We start from the raw sequence: 19,335 nt of genomic DNA on the forward strand, positions 1-19,335 counted from the left end.
GTTTGCAAGAGCTTTTCATGGTGAGTTCAAAGTGGCGCACGATGCTGGGGTTGCCGCTTTGATGCAAATCATGAACCCAGCTTCATGATTGCTGTAACAAATGGGATAGCCACAGTCTACCAGCAAATTAATATTGTGGAGGATGAGAGTTTAAAGATTTAAAGCCCATGGGGACTAGTTCTTTCAATTAGTCTTTCAATAAAGCATTCTATTGCTAGATATTGTTTTGTTTTCTTTCTTAAGATAGAAATAAATGAATTTTAGTTTTAGAAAAGTAGCCTATATATAGTCAAATTTCAGCACTTTTAAAATCTGCAATTAATCGTGATTAACTACAAAAAAAAAATAATTTGATTAATCGCGTTTTAAAAAAATGTAATCGACTGACAGCACTAATAATCAATTAATAATCTAAAGATAGAAAATTATTAATCTAGGTTTATATACAGGATATTACTGTTCACAGATTGGAGAATGTAGTGCCTATACTGAAGAAATCCTACAAGCACTGATTAAAAATGTATTTTAATTATTTTGGCTCTCCTGCATCAACTATGCACAGCATCAACTATGCAATCTAATCCAGTATTAGACATCTTTTTGTGGAGTTCTTATTCTCTAGAAATGAATACTATTTGCATAGATGGAAGGTTGCCCAGACCGAGATTAGATTTGTTTTTTGAAGAGGAATGAGATAGCACTGCCACATTCAAGCAGAGAAGTGTTGATTAAAACTCTCTCTCTCTCTCTCTCTCTCTCTCTCTCTCTCTCTCTCTCTCTCTCTCTCACACACACACACACACACACACACACACACACACACTCTCTCTCTATCGGCTTATTACTAAGCAACACTGCAAAAGTTTTTGTTTCACACAGATTTTTGAGGTTGATCTTCAAACGCTCTGAATACAAATGTGTATAGCAGAGCATATGCAAATATACACATAAATATAGACATATGGACACATCAAACTCTGAAAGTTTGTTTAAAAAAATGCTTGCATACTTGGCAGACATACAAAGGCATTACTACTGGACTAGCAGATAGTGGTAAAGGATCCCCAAGAGTCTTAATAGAAAGTCTTAATAAGACCCTAACAAAGGCTGAATGATAGAACATCAAACTGTTTCTGTTCTCTTACTATTCTCTTGGGCTTCTGCAACGACACCCTCTTTGGGTGACACTAGAGACAAGGCAAAGAACTCCCAAAAACACCCAAAAGATGATAAGATAGACAAGATATAAAATAAAGACATTCTTCTCTCAAAATATTCAGTTAGATAAGGGCGCAAAGAAACACACACATACACATACTCTTTGGTCTTTGGTCTAATAATTAGAGAGACTCCTCCAGTCAAAGCAGACAGTATAGTATGTATTTCCCAGAGGCCAGAAGTGACTCAGAGAGAGAGAGAGAGAGAGACTGAGAGAGATGCTCTTGTTTATCACTTTCTGAAAAAATGGTAGTAATCCCTCCTCCCTCTCCTGCTCTACTTCCCTCTCTCCTCTCCTCTTCTCTACTCAAAGAGAAAGAATGAAGTAGGATGACAAACATCCAGACCTATTTCCATCTCAATAAGGGCCAGGGATTCTGTGTTCTACCTCGCATGAAATCTCTCCCCTCTCTCCCACAACCCCTTAACTGATATTTACTATGCCCGTATCAAACCCAAACACTCCCTGGGCTAATTTTCCATAGTGTAGCTAATTAGATTTAATTCTTTAATTACAGTCCTACGCAGGGAAATTCACTATGGCATTTGCTCAGCAACTTCCTGACAACCAAACTGGTGCCAAGACTGCTTGATTTCAGAGGTTTAAATTGCACAGATGCTTTTGTGCTTTGGCATGGCAGAAATTGGCATACAAAAGTGTGGACAGACAAACCTTGACAGAACTTACAATATGCTACATTACACATTGTCAGAATATCATTATATTGACATTTGGAGACAAACCATTGATGAAAAATTATTAATTATTACTGGGATTGGTCAGCCAAAAATGAAAATGTTGTCATAATTTACTCACCCTTACGCCATTTCAAACCTGTATGACTATTTTCTTATGCGGAACACAAAATGAGATATTTCAATTAATATCACGGTCCATCTTTTCATTACAATGGTAGTGGATAGTGCCTCACTTTTAAGCTTAAAAGAAAGATTCAAAAGTATCATAAAAGTAGTCCATGTGACTCAATTAGCACTGAACAGCAGATGTTTTCATGTGAAGCTTCTTTCATAGCTCATATGAAAGTGCAATGGATGTCAAGACTCTCGCTGAAAAATGACTTAAAGGGATAATTCACTCAAAAATAAACATTTTCTCATCATTTACTCACCCTCAAACCATCCCAGTTGTGTATGACTTTCTTTCTTCAGCAGAACACAAATTAAGATTTTTAGAAGAACATCTCAGCTCAGTTGGTCCATACAATGCAAGTGAATGGTGATCAGACCTTTGTAGCTCCGAAAAAAACATAAAGGAAACGTAAAAGTAATCCATATGACTCCAGTGCTTAAGTCTATATATTTAGAAGCGATATAATGGGTGTGGGTGAGAAAAGATCAAAATTGTAATTTTTTTTTTTTTTACCCTAAATCTCCACTTTCACATCTGAAAATGAAAGTGAAAGTGGAGATTTAGAGTACAAATTACTTACATTTTGATCTGTTTCTGACCCACACCTATCATATTGCTTCTGAAGATATAGATTTAACCACTAGATTCATATAGATTACTTTTATATTTCCTTTATGTGATTTTTGGAGGTACAAAGTTCTGATCACCATTTATTTGCATTTTATGGACCAACAGAGCTGAAATATTCTTCTAAAAATCTTTCCTCATTTGTTTTCTCATGAAAGAATTTTCATTCTTGGGTGAAATATCCCTTTAAATTTCAAGTTGTTTCTCACCAAAACCTATTGTATGCCTTCAGAAATCTTGGAATATGATGTACGAGCCACGTGGGCTACTTTTATGATGCTTTTGGCCTCTTTTTGAAGCTTTAAACAAAGGCACTATCCACTGTCATTGTATTGATAAGTCAGCCCTATAAGATTCATATGTGTTAGGAACAACATAAGGGTGAGTAAATTATGTCATTTTTGGTTGAACTACTACTGCAAAATCACTTAACCTGATACCACTGAGAATTGGACAGACTGGAAATAATTACAAATATCAACCACAGTCGTGTGGTAATTACAAAATCTTCCCACTATATTGTACAGTGACATAACATGTACATAACATGCATAACATGTTTTCAATATGTATGATTTTCCACTCAATTTCTCAAGGTTAAAAAAGCAAGGTTTTAATAACCCTGTAGGTTAGGAATCAGATCTTCAAACCACAGCATTAGTGCCCTGCTAACATGTACATGTAAAATAACAGAAAGAAGATTAGATGACCTGTGGTGGTGGAGGAGAGAAGTATCTAAATGATATCTATCCTTTTCACTGCCCTTCTCACTCACTCTCTTGTCTTTAGTTACACTCCTATCCTCTTGTCTACAGTCACTTCATCCCTGTAGTAGATGAAAGTAGACAAACCAAAATGTCAAGACCTGTGAGTCCAAACCTGTTTCTTTCATTGACTCCTATAATTGGTTTAGATATACAGATAAGAACATTCTAAGTCATTTTTGAATATGCTTATATGCATTTATTTATTAACAAGGAGAGGCACATCTCTCTTTATCCCATTATGAACCAAAATCCAAGAGCTACATTGAATCTTACAGTAAAACTTCTAATTTCCTCACTCTCATTTGAAATAAAAAATAAATAAACATTCAGAGAAAATGCTCTTCATGATACTAACTGTTTATGGGTACCTCAAGAGTTGTCAATGAGTCTGCTCAGGTACACAAAAAATAAATAAATAAATAAATATATATATATATATATATATATATATATATATATATATATATATATATATATATATATATATATATATATATGTATGTATATATATATATATATATATATATATATATATATATATATATATATATGTATATATATATAACAACTGCATTACATACACATTGGTAGTGATACATTTACATGCTAGTGGAGTTTGGTACAGAGGATTATGGAACAGCATCTACTCTGCCAGGGCAGGACAGCACTACTATGTTATTTGGGGCTATTCTGGGATATTTTCGGGTTTGGTCTGTGTGTATGACAGATGTTGGGCTCAACTACCATGCCCAGTTTCAGTTAAATGTAAGTCCCTTTGTGTTTCTTTTGCATGTAGGACTGTTCTCTTTCTTTCTTTCTTTCTTTCTTTCTTTCTTTCTTTCTTTCTTTCTTTCTTTCACACTATATCTGCATTCTTTCCTTGCTCTCTCTCCACTTCTCTGTCTTTCTTTCAAAGTAGTGGTCAGATCCCAGAGTGTAACAGTGTATTGGCCCAGTTGGACCCTGAACGTCCTGTTTCCCTGAAATATTTGAGCAGCTGACTCATTCAGCTAACCGTATTCTTCCAGATGAAAACACAAGAGTTCGCTCTCTGCAGAACAGAACAGAGCAGTCCTGCACCATACTTTCTTTGCAAATAAGAGTTTAATAATTAGGTTTCAGAGAGCCCTTACGAAGGAAATTGAAATATGTGAGTGGAAAAGTGGGAGAGAGGGGGAGAGAGAGAGAGAGAGAGAGAGAGAGAGAGAGAGGGAGCAGTGCCTCTAGATTTATTTCTGTGCATAAGTCACCCTACCAACCCTGTTATCTCTCTCTCTATCTCTTTCTCTCGATCTCTCTCTCTCACACACACACACATATCTACTCTCTTGCCCTCTCTTCCAGTAGAAATGTAAGCCACAAGAGACACAAAATTCAGAGAAACACAGTACCTGAAAATATTGGGACTCCTTCACATGCTGTTTCTAACATAATCACAGCACACCCCACTCTCCCTTTGCATGCTCACACATACACTTATACTCCTGCAATAAATAAAATATTATAAAATAAGACAACTGAAGCATAAGCTCATTAGATATGGATGGAGAGAGAAATACAGAAAAAGAATATGATAAACAAAAATAACAGAATAGCATTCTACATGCATTACTGTTTTTAACATAAATGTCTTACAGTAAAGCTAAAGACACTACAATCACTGAAAAGTAGGGCTGTCAATCGATTACCATTTTTAATCAAATTAATTAAATTGTATGCTGATTAATCACAATTAATCGCATATATAAATATTTGCTGAGAAAGTCCCTCAAATAACAATAATTCAATATACAATGATTCAATAATAATACATATTTATATTTAAATAATTATAACTAAAGCATATATATTATAAAAAATTATAATACAGATCATTAAAATGCATTACATTATTGTGGCACACAAGTAAAGCTTTAAAAAAGACGGTAACACTTTACAATAAGGTTCCATTTTTTAACATTAGTTAACAACACTAGTTAACATGAACTAACAATGAACAATACTTTTACAGCATTTGTTAATCTTAATTTCAACATATACAATACATTTTTAAAATCAAAAGTTGTGTTTGTTAACATTAGTTAATGTACCATGAACTAACAATGAACAATTGTATTTTTATTAACTAACATTAACAAAGATGAATAAATGCTGTTAACAATACCTGATGCATTAAATAACATTAACAAATGGAACCTTATTGTAAAATGTTACCAAAAAGACAATACAAAAAGTGGCTTTAGAATGCAATATATTGTTTATTTCCATATTATAGAAGATAAGCCTATCATTGGCCTACAGCTCACAGCAATCCATTTTGCAATTGAGTTCTTCAGTCAGTCTATTATTTATTATAAGGGCTTGCCTAAAACACCTACGTACCTATGTACACCTACGTCAGATGGACGCTTTTAGAGCATCGCATCATAACATACCGTTTTTAGGTCACTGTGTCAAGTTAAACATAGTCTGAAACTTAGAAAAACACGTCTGAACGCAAGAACGTGTTCTCTTCTTGTGCTGTCTGCTGTCGGTGGCTGCGTCCGACAACTGGAAAATGCTGCCTTCGAAGGCAGTATACAGAGATAGTATGAAAATAAGGTGCTTTTCAAACTGCCCTGAGATCAGTTTCCTTAAGCGTTCCATTCATACAAAAACCCTGTCGGTTAAGCCATTAACTGTTCTCTGTATAAGCTGTGCATTGCCTATACAGCTGGAGTTTCGCTTACTGCCCCCTGGAGAAAATAGGTGGTACTTCAAGCTTGAATTGCTCAGATGGAAGGAATATTCCTTTTTCGGTCCGGGGACATGATTAATTGCGGAAAAAAATGTAACGCATGATTTTTTAATATAATTAATCGCACTGAATTAACACGTTAAATCGACAGTCCCCGGAAAAGACAGACAAAGTTCAAAACTAGCCTTGCTCAGCCTGATTTTTGATCAGCATTAAGTCTGGTCCACACTGCAACTTAATTTTGGTCAAGAACCAACCAAAGTTAGTTTGTTTATCATATGACATTTAGGGGTGGGTTTATCTGAAATAGTTGATACCACAAGTAGACAACAACATGGCACAGCAGTGTCAGTCTAGAAACAGCAGCACAGAAAACACCAAACAAGGCAGAAAATGAGTGTAAACTTTGAAAGCATTTCTGTCCATCAAAAAATAATAAATACTTATTTCACAGACACAACTCACAAATAAACTGGAATATGAAATTCTGTTTGTCGATGTCTCATTTACTTTCAACTATTCAAACAAAACTTTTCATATATCTTTAAAAGATTTAATGTAACCAACCTTGCAAACTTAGTTGTTCCTTAAAAAAGTTCAGTGTAGCAGCCCAGTACCTAGTAAACATAAATATGCTTTCAGGTGTACTAAAAAAGCCTTTGCACCCTGACTCCTGGAAGTTGCGTATTAATTCAGGCAATCTGATTTTACAAGTGCTTTCCAGTTTTATGTCCAATATGCATCAGACAGCCAGTAAACAGACTGTGGGTGGTCTGTGGGCTTCCTGTTGGAGGCTGACACTAGATTTCAACAAACTCATGCATCTCCTCTTACAGCAACTTCAACAGACTATTCAAAAATTCTACCAGTACTGAGGCAAGGGTCAAGACAAGCATCTTTAGTCCCTCTTCTTCCTTCACGAGCACTTACCAGACTGATCCTCTGATTCAGGGCTTGCCTCAGACTCCATTACCTCACAGAGCGGTGAACTGCTGTCCAACAACCGAAAAACAGTGCTGAAAAGATAAAGGAGTGAAAAAAGTGGAGAGGGGCTTCCTACACCCTAAGTGTGGAGAACCGCTCTGTGCCCCAACTGTTGTTCTACAGTATGTTTGTCTACTGCTCCAGGGAGAGAAAGAAAGATAGAGACAGAGAGGGAGAGGAGAGAATGGACGCATGTGGTGTGCATGCAGATAGCCTATTCCACTTATTTGCTTTCTCTCTTTTCTCAACTTTTCACTTGCTTCTTAAAGATACAGTATCATTGACATGAGTCATGACTTCTGACAAGCATAGAGATTTTATTCTGCCTGTGGACTATTTACAGAAAGATAAAATACTGCACCCTGCATGTTCTCCACTATTTTTATAGTCTCTTTACAACATCTATTACATGATGTGCTTAATGATCCACCTTGACATGACAGATATCACATATCATGAAACAATCTTTCCATCTCTATAATTTTTTTCATCAAGGCAATAATGCTATTTGATTTGATAGCTGTTCAGCAGCTGGATGCAAGATGCAAATTTTTGATCACTGGGACTGTAGAGTAGTAACTACTGTACATAAGATTTTTTTCTTGTTTTACCAGCCTCACTTTAATAAATAAATGTGTTCCATTGAGCTTTACGATGTTGACTGGATGGTTCTCAAGAATCCAGTCAAGAAAATGTCACAGTAAACCCTAATAAGTCAGCAGAACTCAAAAATTTAAGGCAATCAGTTACATACATTTTTTTACGTTCATAAACCACCAAGTTTAAGATAATAGAACTTTCAGATTTTGATTTTGTACTACACATGCATGTCAATTGCTCTTAATTTGGAATACCGAGTAAGCTAACTCATACATGTTCATGGCACTTAAAGGAATAGTTCACCCAAAAATGAAAATCTGCTGATAATTTACTCACCCTCAGGCCATCCAAGATGTATCCGAGTTTCTTTCTTCATCAAAACAGAATTTAAGACTTTTCGGATTTCATTTCAGGCCTCCTCCTTTAAACAATACAAGTGAATGTCCAAAGTGCATATTTAGGGTGCATCAAAATAATCCAGTCGACAAATAAAGTTCTTCTGAACCCAAATGATTGATTATTTTTAGAAACAATACAATATTTATATACTTTTTAACTACAAATGTTCGCTTCCGTACATCTCTGTGATGCGCACTCATGAGAGGGATGACATAAGCTCGTTGGTAAGGTCACATGTGGAGGAGGAGGCAGGAAGCACGTCATTGTGAGAAGGAGCACTGTACAAAAGTTTAATTGTCTTTGCTGTAGATTTGTATTTGTATAAGTGTATTGTTCAAAATGCTCATTTGGTGTGTGTATCCTGGATGCTTCAACCTTCAGAAACCCCAAAGAAAATGCACGCTGGGAAAAATATAAACTTTTCATCGATTGCCTATACATGATCATGAGCGACTGAAGCTCTGGCTTATCATGCTGAACTTGGATATCAGTACACCCCTACATTCTCTCAAATATTGGAGGGTGTGCAGTGAACATTTTACACGAGGATTTCAGACCATCGAAAGAAACAAAGGGTCGATATCTGAATTCATCGGCTGTGCCCGTGCTGTTTTTCCAGCGAACTCAGGTATGTGTGAAAAGTTTGTCATATAGCCTATATATTTCTGCTAAAGAAAAAGCACAAGTAGAGAAAGCAACGGCATTGCTCCGAAATAAAGGATGGTTATTTACTGCAGTAATGTTTTTTTTTATTATTACTGTATTTGGAAATTATATTTTATTTTATATTGTTTTGAATTTTTTTGGAGTGTTTTGGTTTGTGAATGGTGCTTGGTCTGTGGAAGTTTCTCTTGTAAACAATGACAAGCTTCCTGCCTCCTCCTCCACGCGTGACCTTACCAACGAGCTTACGTCATCCCTCTCATGAGTGTGCATCACAGAGATGTACGAAAGCAAACATTTGTAGTTAAAAAATATATAAGTATTGTTTTGTTTCTAAAAAATAATCAATCATTTGGGTTCAGAAGAACTTTATTTGTCGACTGGAGGTCTGTGGATTATTTTGATGCACCATAAATATACATTTTGGACTGTCAAAAAGTACATTCACTTGCATTGTTTAAAGGAGGAGGCCTGAAATGAAATCCTAAAAATCTTACATTCTGTTTTGATGAAGAAAGAAACTCCTGGGGTGAGTGGCCTGAGGGTGAGTAAATTATCAGCAAAGTTTCATTTTTGGGTGAACTATTCCTTTAAAGGTGCACTCAGTAATTTTTTTCCTCATTAAAAAAAGATTTACTCCAAAATAATTGAATTGTTATTTTGAAACATATGTATTAAATCATGACCTCTCACAAGAAATGAGGCTCTAGTTATATCAGTAACTTGATAAAAGCTGTTTTATTCTACATGGAGAGGGTCCCCTCATGGGGGTGGCCATGTTAGGATCACATGACCAGCCATCTGACCCCCATCATCAGCAAATGCTTTGAGAGGCTAATCAGAGATTACATCTGCTCTGTGCTGTCTGCCTCACTGGACTCACTGCAGTTTGCTTACCGCAGCAACCGCTCCACTGATGATGCTATTGCATCTACACTACACACTGCTCTCTCCCACCTGGCAAAAAGGAACACATATGTGAGAATACTGTTTGTAGACTACAGCTCAGCATACAACACCATAGTGCCCTCCAAGCTTGATGAGAAACTCCGGGCTCTGGGCTTAAACAGCTCGCTGTGCAGCTGGATCCTTGACTTCCTGTCAAGCAGACGCCAAGTGGTTAGTATGGGCAGCAACATCTCCTCATCACTGACCTTCAACACTGGAGCCCCGCAGGGCTGTGTTCTCAGCCCACTCCTGTATTCCCTGTACACACATGACTGTGTGGCAACACACAGCTCCAATGCCATCATTAAGTTTGCTGATGATACGACGGTGGTAGGTCTGATCACTGACAATGATGAAACAGCCTACAGAGAGGAGGTGCACACTCTGACACACTGGTGTCAGGAGCACAACCTCTCCCTCAAATTCAGCAAGACCAAGAAGCTTGTGGTGGACTTCAGGAGAAAAGACAGAGAACACAACCCCATCACCATCAATAGAGCACCGGTGGAGAGAGTCAGCAGCTTCAAGTTCCTCGGTGTCCACATCACTGAGGAACTCACATGGTCTGTCCACACTGAGGCTGTTGTGAAGAAGGCTCATCAGCACCTCTTATTCCTGAGATGGCTGAGGAAGTTTGGAATGAACCACCACATCCTCACAAGGTTCTACACCAGCACTGTAGAGAGCATCCTGACTGGCTGCATCACTGCCTGGTACGGCAACAGCACCACCCTCAACTGCAAACCTCAACTCGGAGGATCATCAGAGACTCCAGCCACACGAGCCATGGGCTGCTCTCACTGTTACCATCAGGCACGCGATATCGCAGCATCAGGACCCGCACCAGCCGACTTCATGACAGCTTCTTCCCCCAAGCAATCAGATTTTGAACTCTTGATCGCTCACGATACATACAGGTGCATCTCAATAAATTAGAATGTCGTGGAAAAGTTCATTTATTTCAGTAATTCAACTCAAATTGTGAAACTCGTGTATTAAATAAATTCAGTGCACACAGACTGAAGTAGTTTAAGTCTTTGGTTCTTTTAATTGTGATGATTTTGGCTCACATTTAACAAAAACCCACCAATTCACTATCTCAAAAAATTAGAATATGGTGACATGCCAATCAGCTAATCAACTCAAAACACCTGCAAAGGTTTCCTGAGCCTTCAAAATGGTCTCTCAGTTTGGTTCACTAGGCTACACAATCATGGGGAAGACTGCTGATCTGACAGTTGTCCAGAAGACAATCATTGACACCCTTCACAAGGAGGGTAAGCCACAAACATTCATTGCCAAAGAAGCTGGCTGTTCACAAAGTGCTGTATCCAAGCATGTTAACAGAAAGTTGAGTGGAAGGAAAAAGTGTGGAAGAAAAAGATGCACAACCAACCGAGAGAACCGCAGCCTTATGAGGATTGTCAAGCAAAATCGATTCAAGAATTTGGGTGAACTTCACAAGGAATGGACTGAGGCTGGGGTCAAGGCATCAAGAGCCACCACACACAGACATGTCAAGGAATTTGGCTACAGTTGTCATATTCCTCTTGTTAAGCCACTCCTGAACCACAGACAACGTCAGAGGCGTCTTACCTGGGCTAAGGAGAAGAAGAACTGGACTGTTGCCCAGTGGTCCAAAGTCCTCTTTTCAGATGAGAGCAAGTTTTGTATTTCATTTGGAAACTAAGTTCCTAGAGTCTGGAGGAAGGGTGGAGAAGCTCATAGCCCAAGTTGCTTGAAGTCCAGTGTTAAGTTTCCACAGTCTGTGATGATTTGGGGTGCAATGTCATCTGCTGGTGTTGGTCCATCGTGTTTTTTGAAAACCAAAGTCACTGCACCCGTTTACCAAGAAATTTTAGAGCACTTCAGGCTTCCTTCTGCTGACCAGCATTTTAAAGATGCTGATTTCATTTTCCAGCAGGATTTGGCACCTGCCCACACTGCCAAAAGCACCAAAAGTTGGTTAAATGACCATGGTGTTGGTGTGCTTGACTGGCCAGCAAACTCACCAGACCTGAACCCCATAAAGAATCTATGGGGTATTGTCAAGAGGAAAATGAGAAACAAGAGACCACAAAATGCAGATGAGCTGAAGGCCACTGTCAAAGAAACCTGGGCTTCCATAACACCTCAGCAGTGCCACAAACTGATCACCTCCATGCCACGCCGAATTGAGGCAGTAATTAAAGCAAAAGGAGCCCCTACCAAGTATTGAGTACATATACAGTAAATGAACATACTTTCCAGAAGGCCAACAATTCACTAAAAATGTTTTTTTTATTGGTCTTATGATGTATTCTAATTTTTGAGATAGTGAATTGGTGGGTTTTTGTTAAATGTGAGCCAAAATCATCACAATTAAAAGAACCAAAGACTTAAACTACTTCAGTCTGTGTGCATTGAATTTATTTAATACATGAGTTTCACAATTTGAGTTGAATTACTGAAATAAATGAACTTTTCCACGACATTCTAATTTATTGAGATGCACCTGTATATGCACCACACTTTATTAGCCTCAGACTGGACCCACATTTTATACTTCACTTAACACACTGGCAACTGACTATCAACCGACAGCTGAATGTCAACACAACACTTTATTTCACAATATTTATTTCCACTGATTACATGGGGGGAGGGGGTTTGCAGTGTATTTTTATTGTATACAGTCTTCTTATTTTGTGTATACTGTATATTGTATATTATTAGGTGTATATTGTATATTGTGTTGTGTAACAGATGTGTAAACTGTGTTATGTGTAAATCAGATATTTACTGTTATTGTCATACTGCTATGTTGCTTGGAACCGCACCCAAGACTTTCACCCACTGTTGCACTTGTGTATATGGTTGAGTGACAATAAAGGGATTTGATTTGATTTGAAATACTAGTCGCTTAATCTCAGTAACTGCCCTGTTATTTGACACTTTCACTCATGGATTAAATTAATCATGGCTGACTGTGAATAGTAAATTTCTACAATGGCATCTTTGACTAAAAACTGTTGATTTTGAATAATGCTGCATCCAAGCTGCTAGGTGTCAGGGTTAGTCTAAGATGATGCAAACAAAAAAGTTACTGAGTGCACCTTTAAATTTAAATTTAACTCTTTGGCTCAACTTAAAATTACCACATAAACTCAACTTAAATACTTCAAGTAGAGGAAACCGTGCTAGCAAGAGCTAGCTAGTACAGAAAATGCTAGCATGCTAAATGCATGCTAATTTGAAACACTATGTTTTGATTAGCATAGCAAATGCTCACCGAGTAAAGCAATACACTGTAGAATAATCTTAAATTATACCTGCCCTTAGACCATTTCAAGGACTGTTCGTCAAGTGACGTCACTATTCCATGAACATTTCCTGCTTGTCAAAACAGAGACCATTTTGCAGAGACGGGCCACTTCTATTAAAATGAATGGAAGAAACTGGAACGCCCAACGGCAGCCAACGGTCAACAAAATAAATATAGCCTCATCACCGCTGCCCTTTAAACACAGAGCGCGCCTGTCCTTGGGAGACTGGTCTTTACCTGCTGCCATCTTCGCAGGTCCAGGAACAGAGCAGTGTGGGTCCGGCGTGAGTTAGATGCATCGCCAGACCCACACCCCTGATCACGCGTCGTGACCGAGCCGCTCAAGTAAAGCCGGTGCCACACACACCTCTGACCAATACAATTTTTACTGCTTATTTGAAATATGTTCTTTTATCATAATCTTGGCTAACCGTTTTGGAGATTTCGGTCTTTGCCTATTCAAGTAGATAGGAGCTTGTTGACACTTGTTAACATAGAAAAATAGCTGCCCAAACTGCACAAGAGTGTTCCGAAAACGGCCACCGAGTGGACTTACCTTGAAAAAGAGACTTTGTTGAATGGATCCAGGAAAACGTTTGGACCGTTCTAATTCATTTGTTTTTGTTTACATTCTTAAAATGGTCTATAAACTCAAACTCCACTATTCACCATAATGGTAAACCCCCAAAACTTGAATACAACAGAAACTCTTCTAAATAACACAACAAAACATAAAACACTAACATGTCTCCCCTTTACATTCATCTTACATAAAGAAACATAATGTAACACTTAATTTTAAATTTTGATGTACTCTCCCTGTCGAGTGCCATGCAAAGCATACTGGGAAATAGAAATCCCCTGCCCAGTTTCATTTAAATTTAAGTTCCTGTAAATTTAAAGAGACAAGTTCATTAAACTCAAAACAGTAAAACAATTCAGGTAACTCAAATGGTGTAAGTTTCGTGAACTCAAAAGAAAGAGGAAGTTATAAATATTCATCAAGATTCATTTATTTGAACTAATTTGTATGACTTAATTCTTCCCTACTCAAAACAATTCATTATTTTGAGCATTAGGGTTTACAGTGGGTCATATTTAACCCCAAATCAATACAAAATAAAAAAAAGATGAAGCCTACATTTAGGACCAATAAGATTATTTGCATTGCTTAGTTACTTTAGTTAGCATTATTTTGCAACATGACATTGATGAACTTGAATAAGTAAGGGGGAAACAAATATTGTCTCACTTTGATGTTTTGTGTGGATAACAAGCTATATGTCATGCTCTATAGTGGAGATTTAAAAGATTTTTGACATGTCAGTAGCTTTATTTGGCTGCGGAGAATACGTAGTTAATGCAACCTTCAAGTGGATGAATGGCAACATGTATGGCAAACGAAGACGTATTTTGTATCGGGAAACTCGGAATTCTAGTTGATACTCGAGTTGTCGAGTTATAATTATGGAAGGGGCATGTCAACATGAAAAATTATGGAAAGCAACTACTTACTCTTACAGTCACTGAATAAAATTAGTTTGTTATATATGACAGATCTTATAGTTAACAATGTAAAGCTAATGGTTCTACATTTGCAGTTGACTTTATAAAAATTAATTAATTGGTTAGATAACATACATTAATAAATCATAAATGTTGAGAATAAGTGATACTTGTGTATTCAAGTATGTTTATCCACTGGTACCACAGAAAAAAGAGCTTTTGCCATCTTTATTGTGTGTTTGTTTTGGTTTGGCTTCTTCCATATTTTGTTTTCGGCTTGAATGCATGATGTCGCAATAACGAATGCCCAGTTTGGACATAGGAGCTTCCCAGGTGTACTTGAAGGCAGCATAAGTAGCTACTCTACAGGAAATAAACCTTAGTTCAGAAAGAAGTCTTTAAGGCTATTAAATAAGTTGATCAGCTCTCTGATCAGGTCTCTGATTGATGACTGAGTTTTTATTTGTAAAATAATCAATCATATTGATTAAAAGCAAATGCAAATTTTTTATTTCAGAGTCATGTTTTCTACGTTTCAGTTGAATGAATAAAGGTAGTAGTGCAGTCGCTCCTGCTCTCTCTCTCTTGTTTAAATCATCCAACAGAAGGCACTCTATACTTGAGATTTAGTGTAGAGAAAGAGCAAAAGAGTGAGCTGGAGGATTTACTTAGTTTCACTTTTATCTTCAATCAGTTTCTCATTCATTAGTACTGTTGGTATAAAAAATTATTCTTTCAGAAATTATATAGTGAGCATAACAATATTTAGGTATAGATCTGAGGTTTTTGCTATGATTCTGATGAAAAAATATTTACTAAGTCATGGAGCTAAAAGGCTGTGTCACTTATAGCAAAAGTGCAGCCCAGTAATTAAAAACAGGGCCAAATGGAATACAGCGAGACCCTTGAAGACTACAGTGGGATCTCAACTCAACTTGTCACTACTCCATTACACAAGTGAAATGATGTGTGAAAAGCTTATGTACATGGTCTAGACATTGCAGCTATACATGTAAATACAATAAGTGTAGTTCCTGTCCAACTGACATCCTCACTAGCTACAACAAAACCATCTCAAATGCTCTTGATTTTCATGCCCCTCTTAAAAGTAGACATGTACCCTCCACTCACTCGTCTCTCCGGTACACACATGAATTATGTGCTCTTAAAGCTACAGGACGCCGCCTTGAGAGTCTTTACAAGAAAGCAGGTCTATCTGTTCACCTAACTGCCTATAATGACCATATACAGGCATACAAATCAGCATTAAATGATGCACGCTCATCTTACTTTTCGTCCATTATCAATAACGCATCTTCTAGACCCAAAACACTTTTTTCTACTATCAATAAACCCACTTGCGCCCCTCACTTCAGCCTCTACTGAACTCTGTCAATCATTTCTTCACTCCTTTCAGAATAAAATCAACTCTATTTACAAACTTTTCCCCTCTACTGTTCCTCCTGATCCACTTCAGGATTTTCTCACAAACCACCAGATTGGCACTATTACGAATTTCGCCACCACCACCCCATCTACAGATTCTGAGTTAATTAGCAATTTGAATTCTACTTCCTACCAGCTTGATTCTGCACCCATTGTCTTGCTTAAACAATGTCTGCCTGTTATCTCAGTGCCTATTTCCCACCTTATCAACAGAATAGTTAGTACTGGCTTTGTCCCTCCAGAACTGAAAACTGCGGCTGTCTCGCCTAGATGAGTGGTTCCTGCAGGCCGACTACCGCCAGCAGGCTGCGGCCCAGAAAACTGTGCCGTTCTTCCCGGAAGTCCACAACGAGCTGACAAAGACCTGCCGTGAGCTCTATTCGTCTCGCGTCCAGATCGGAGGAGCTGTGATCCTCACAAAAGTGAACCACGCTGAGGATAAGGGATATGCTAAGCTTCCCCCATTGAAGAGGTGGTTGCAGCCCATCTCTGTCCCTTTGCCGCTGTGGGATGGAAATCACGCACCGCCCACCACTCCAAGCCACGCCGACTGATGTCCACACTGGCTGGAAGAGCTTACACAGCGGCGGGCCAGGCTGGTTTGGCACTCCATAGTATGGCAGTGCTTCAAGTCTTTCAGACCAAGCTCCTCAAAGATGTGGATGAGCAAGGCCCAAACCCTGACGTGGTTAAAGAGCTCCACACCACCACAAATCTTGCGCTGCAAGCTACTTAAGTTACCACACAGGCCATTGGGAAGGTGATGGGTAATCTAGTGGTTTTGTACTGGCATGTCTGGTTAACGCTCATGGGGATGCATGATGCTAAAAAAGCTGCCCTACTCGACACCCCTGTCTCCCCTGATGGCCTTTTCGGAAATGCCATGGAAGGCTTTTTCTTCACGCAGCAAGGACCCAGTGAATGGCTCCATAATGGAGATCCTTACATTCCTTCAAGTGCGGTTAGACGCAGGTCTTACTCTGTCAGCGCTTAAGGTCTATGTAGCGACCATCTCTGCATTTAATGCCCCAGAGGCAGGCTCCTCTATAGGCAGACATGATCTGATCATGGAGTTCCTTAGGGGAGCGAGGCGCTTGAACCCCCCTCACCCTGCTACAGTTCCAACATGGGACTTGAATCTGGTGCTGAGGGCTATCTCACTGGATCGTTGATGCGATCGCCCTCGCTTATGAATCGCAGGGCGTAAGATGCCCTATTGGCATAAAAGCGCATTCAACTAGAGATATGGCCTCTTCATGGGCATGGACAAATGGTGTATATGCTTTGCAGCAGGATGGTTTTGCAGAACATGTTCGTGAGGTTTTATAACCTAGACGTGGCTTCCATCGCTTCACAAATCCTCTCTGTCTAGAGAGCTTACTATTCCAACACCTGGCGGGTGAGCCCGATCTTCTTATTACGGGCGGGCTACCTGTTATAATTTTAATACAGTTGCCTGTGTAGGCCGCTATCCAATTTACTCCCACTAGAAGTCACAAGCATTTCCAATAAAAATAAAACCTCCTTCCCTCCCTCTGGGAACGAAGGGGTTAAATTATTCTGTGTGTATTATATGACTCATATACATCCTCAGACTAAGATTAACTTCCCGTCTGGTTTTCACCATGCGGGGTTATTCATTTTCATAAACACTTGAAGACATATTTTAATAAGTCAACGCACGACAGGCCTGTGACCTCAGATATTCTTCTAAGTGTTTCTACCCTGGTGCATCTCAGGGTCTGATGCTACGTAGTGCAGTGTGATGGGACTCCGTTCCCCAAAGCGTTCACTGCAATGTCTCGTAGACTGAATCGATAGGGAACGTCTCCGGTTACTCATGTAACCTCGGTTCCCTGAGATGAAGGGAACGAGACATTGCAAAACTTGGCCGCACTATTACTTCAGAGTTTCGAGGTACGAGTGACGCGTTCTTGTCCTTCAGTCAGAAAATTCTGTAGAAATGGTGTGTGAGCGCCCACTTAAATAGGGCAAATGCTCGCCTAAAAGGGTCCATTGCCAATCATATGATTGCCATTATGATACAAGGACTTCAACTAGGTTGTGGAGAAGGAATTCCCTTCATCTCAGGAAACCGAGGTTACATGAGTAACCGGAGACGTTTTACAGAGAGAATAACTGGCTTGTTTTTGCTCTTCCTCATTCCCGGAATTAAAAGCAGAGGTCCGCGCATTTAGTGCTGCACGGACATCGCCATTAATCCACGGTTTTCTGTTGGGGTAGATCCATATTGTTTTGGTTGGCACCATGTCTTCTATGCACTTCCTAATGAAACACGTTAAAGAATCTGCGTAGACCTCGATGTCGTCATCAGAGGCAGACCGGAACATCTCCCAGTCCACGTGAAAATCAAAACAGTCCTGTAGATTACAGATTTGTAACCATTCCGGAAGGGAGAGTAACAGTGGTCCAAAACCCGTTCTCCTTGCGTGTTGCATGCAACATGCTAAAAGTATCTTGGTGTTATTGTCCTCAAATCTGTGTGTGGGTTTTTGTGTGTGTTTGTGAGCCTTAATAAATCCAGCAGTTATCAGGCTGTACAATTTGTATTTATTTATTTAAGTGTTATGATGCAAGTGCAAGTAGTCACCAAAAAATACATAAATAAATAAATAAAACATGCACCCAGTCTCTAAAATGAATATATTTACATTTATATAGAGCACATATGTAAAATAAGTAAGAAATATATTTTTTCCATTAAAAAAAAGAATAATGGCTGTTGTAATTATAGTCCCACATAAACATGAAAATGTATATCAGGGTAAGTTTCTTGCTGGCATGGTGTACAGTACACTACTAATATCCATGGTTTGGTAACTTGATGTTAAATATGTATTTAAATTAATACATACATAACAGGTGTCATTAATGTTCCTTTCATTAGGCTACTATGAAAATTGTTAATACTTTATAATTACTCTAATTAATAAACTAATACATACATAATACACTGTTAAGCACTGTATGGCTAATATGAGTGTTTAACATGTTATCTAGTATTACCACATATAGCCTACATAAGAATGAATGGTTATTTGTTTTATTTGTGTACTATAATGTGATTTTCTGTGTATAGTGAAATTGTTTTCCTTCTTAGAAATATAAATTGAAATGATTAGATATCACAAGAAAAAGGCACCACCGACAGCAGTAAAAGGCAAATAAATAAATAAATACATTTTATATAATTAAGGGACACAGTTGTCCAACATCTTCGAAGAGCATCAAAAACTAGCACTTG

At 38.3% G+C, this 19,335-nt stretch overlaps 1 protein-coding gene across 1 annotated transcript in view; it reads right to left on the bottom strand.

Moving 5' to 3' along the window:
• The window catches only part of si:dkeyp-72a4.1 (uncharacterized protein LOC100148058 homolog), a 70,193-nt gene that overhangs the window by 1,908 nt on the left and 48,950 nt on the right, over nt 1–19,335 (bottom strand). The window contains 3 exon segments of the mRNA XM_051662972.1: nt 1,313–1,377; nt 1,379–1,484; nt 15,958–15,990. Of these exon segments, the coding sequence (XP_051518932.1) occupies nt 1,313–1,377; nt 1,379–1,484; nt 15,958–15,990 (204 nt within the window).

Source organism: Myxocyprinus asiaticus, chromosome 3 (genome assembly GCF_019703515.2).
Source record: "Myxocyprinus asiaticus isolate MX2 ecotype Aquarium Trade chromosome 3, UBuf_Myxa_2, whole genome shotgun sequence".
Taxonomy (NCBI): domain Eukaryota; kingdom Metazoa; phylum Chordata; class Actinopteri; order Cypriniformes; family Catostomidae; genus Myxocyprinus; species Myxocyprinus asiaticus.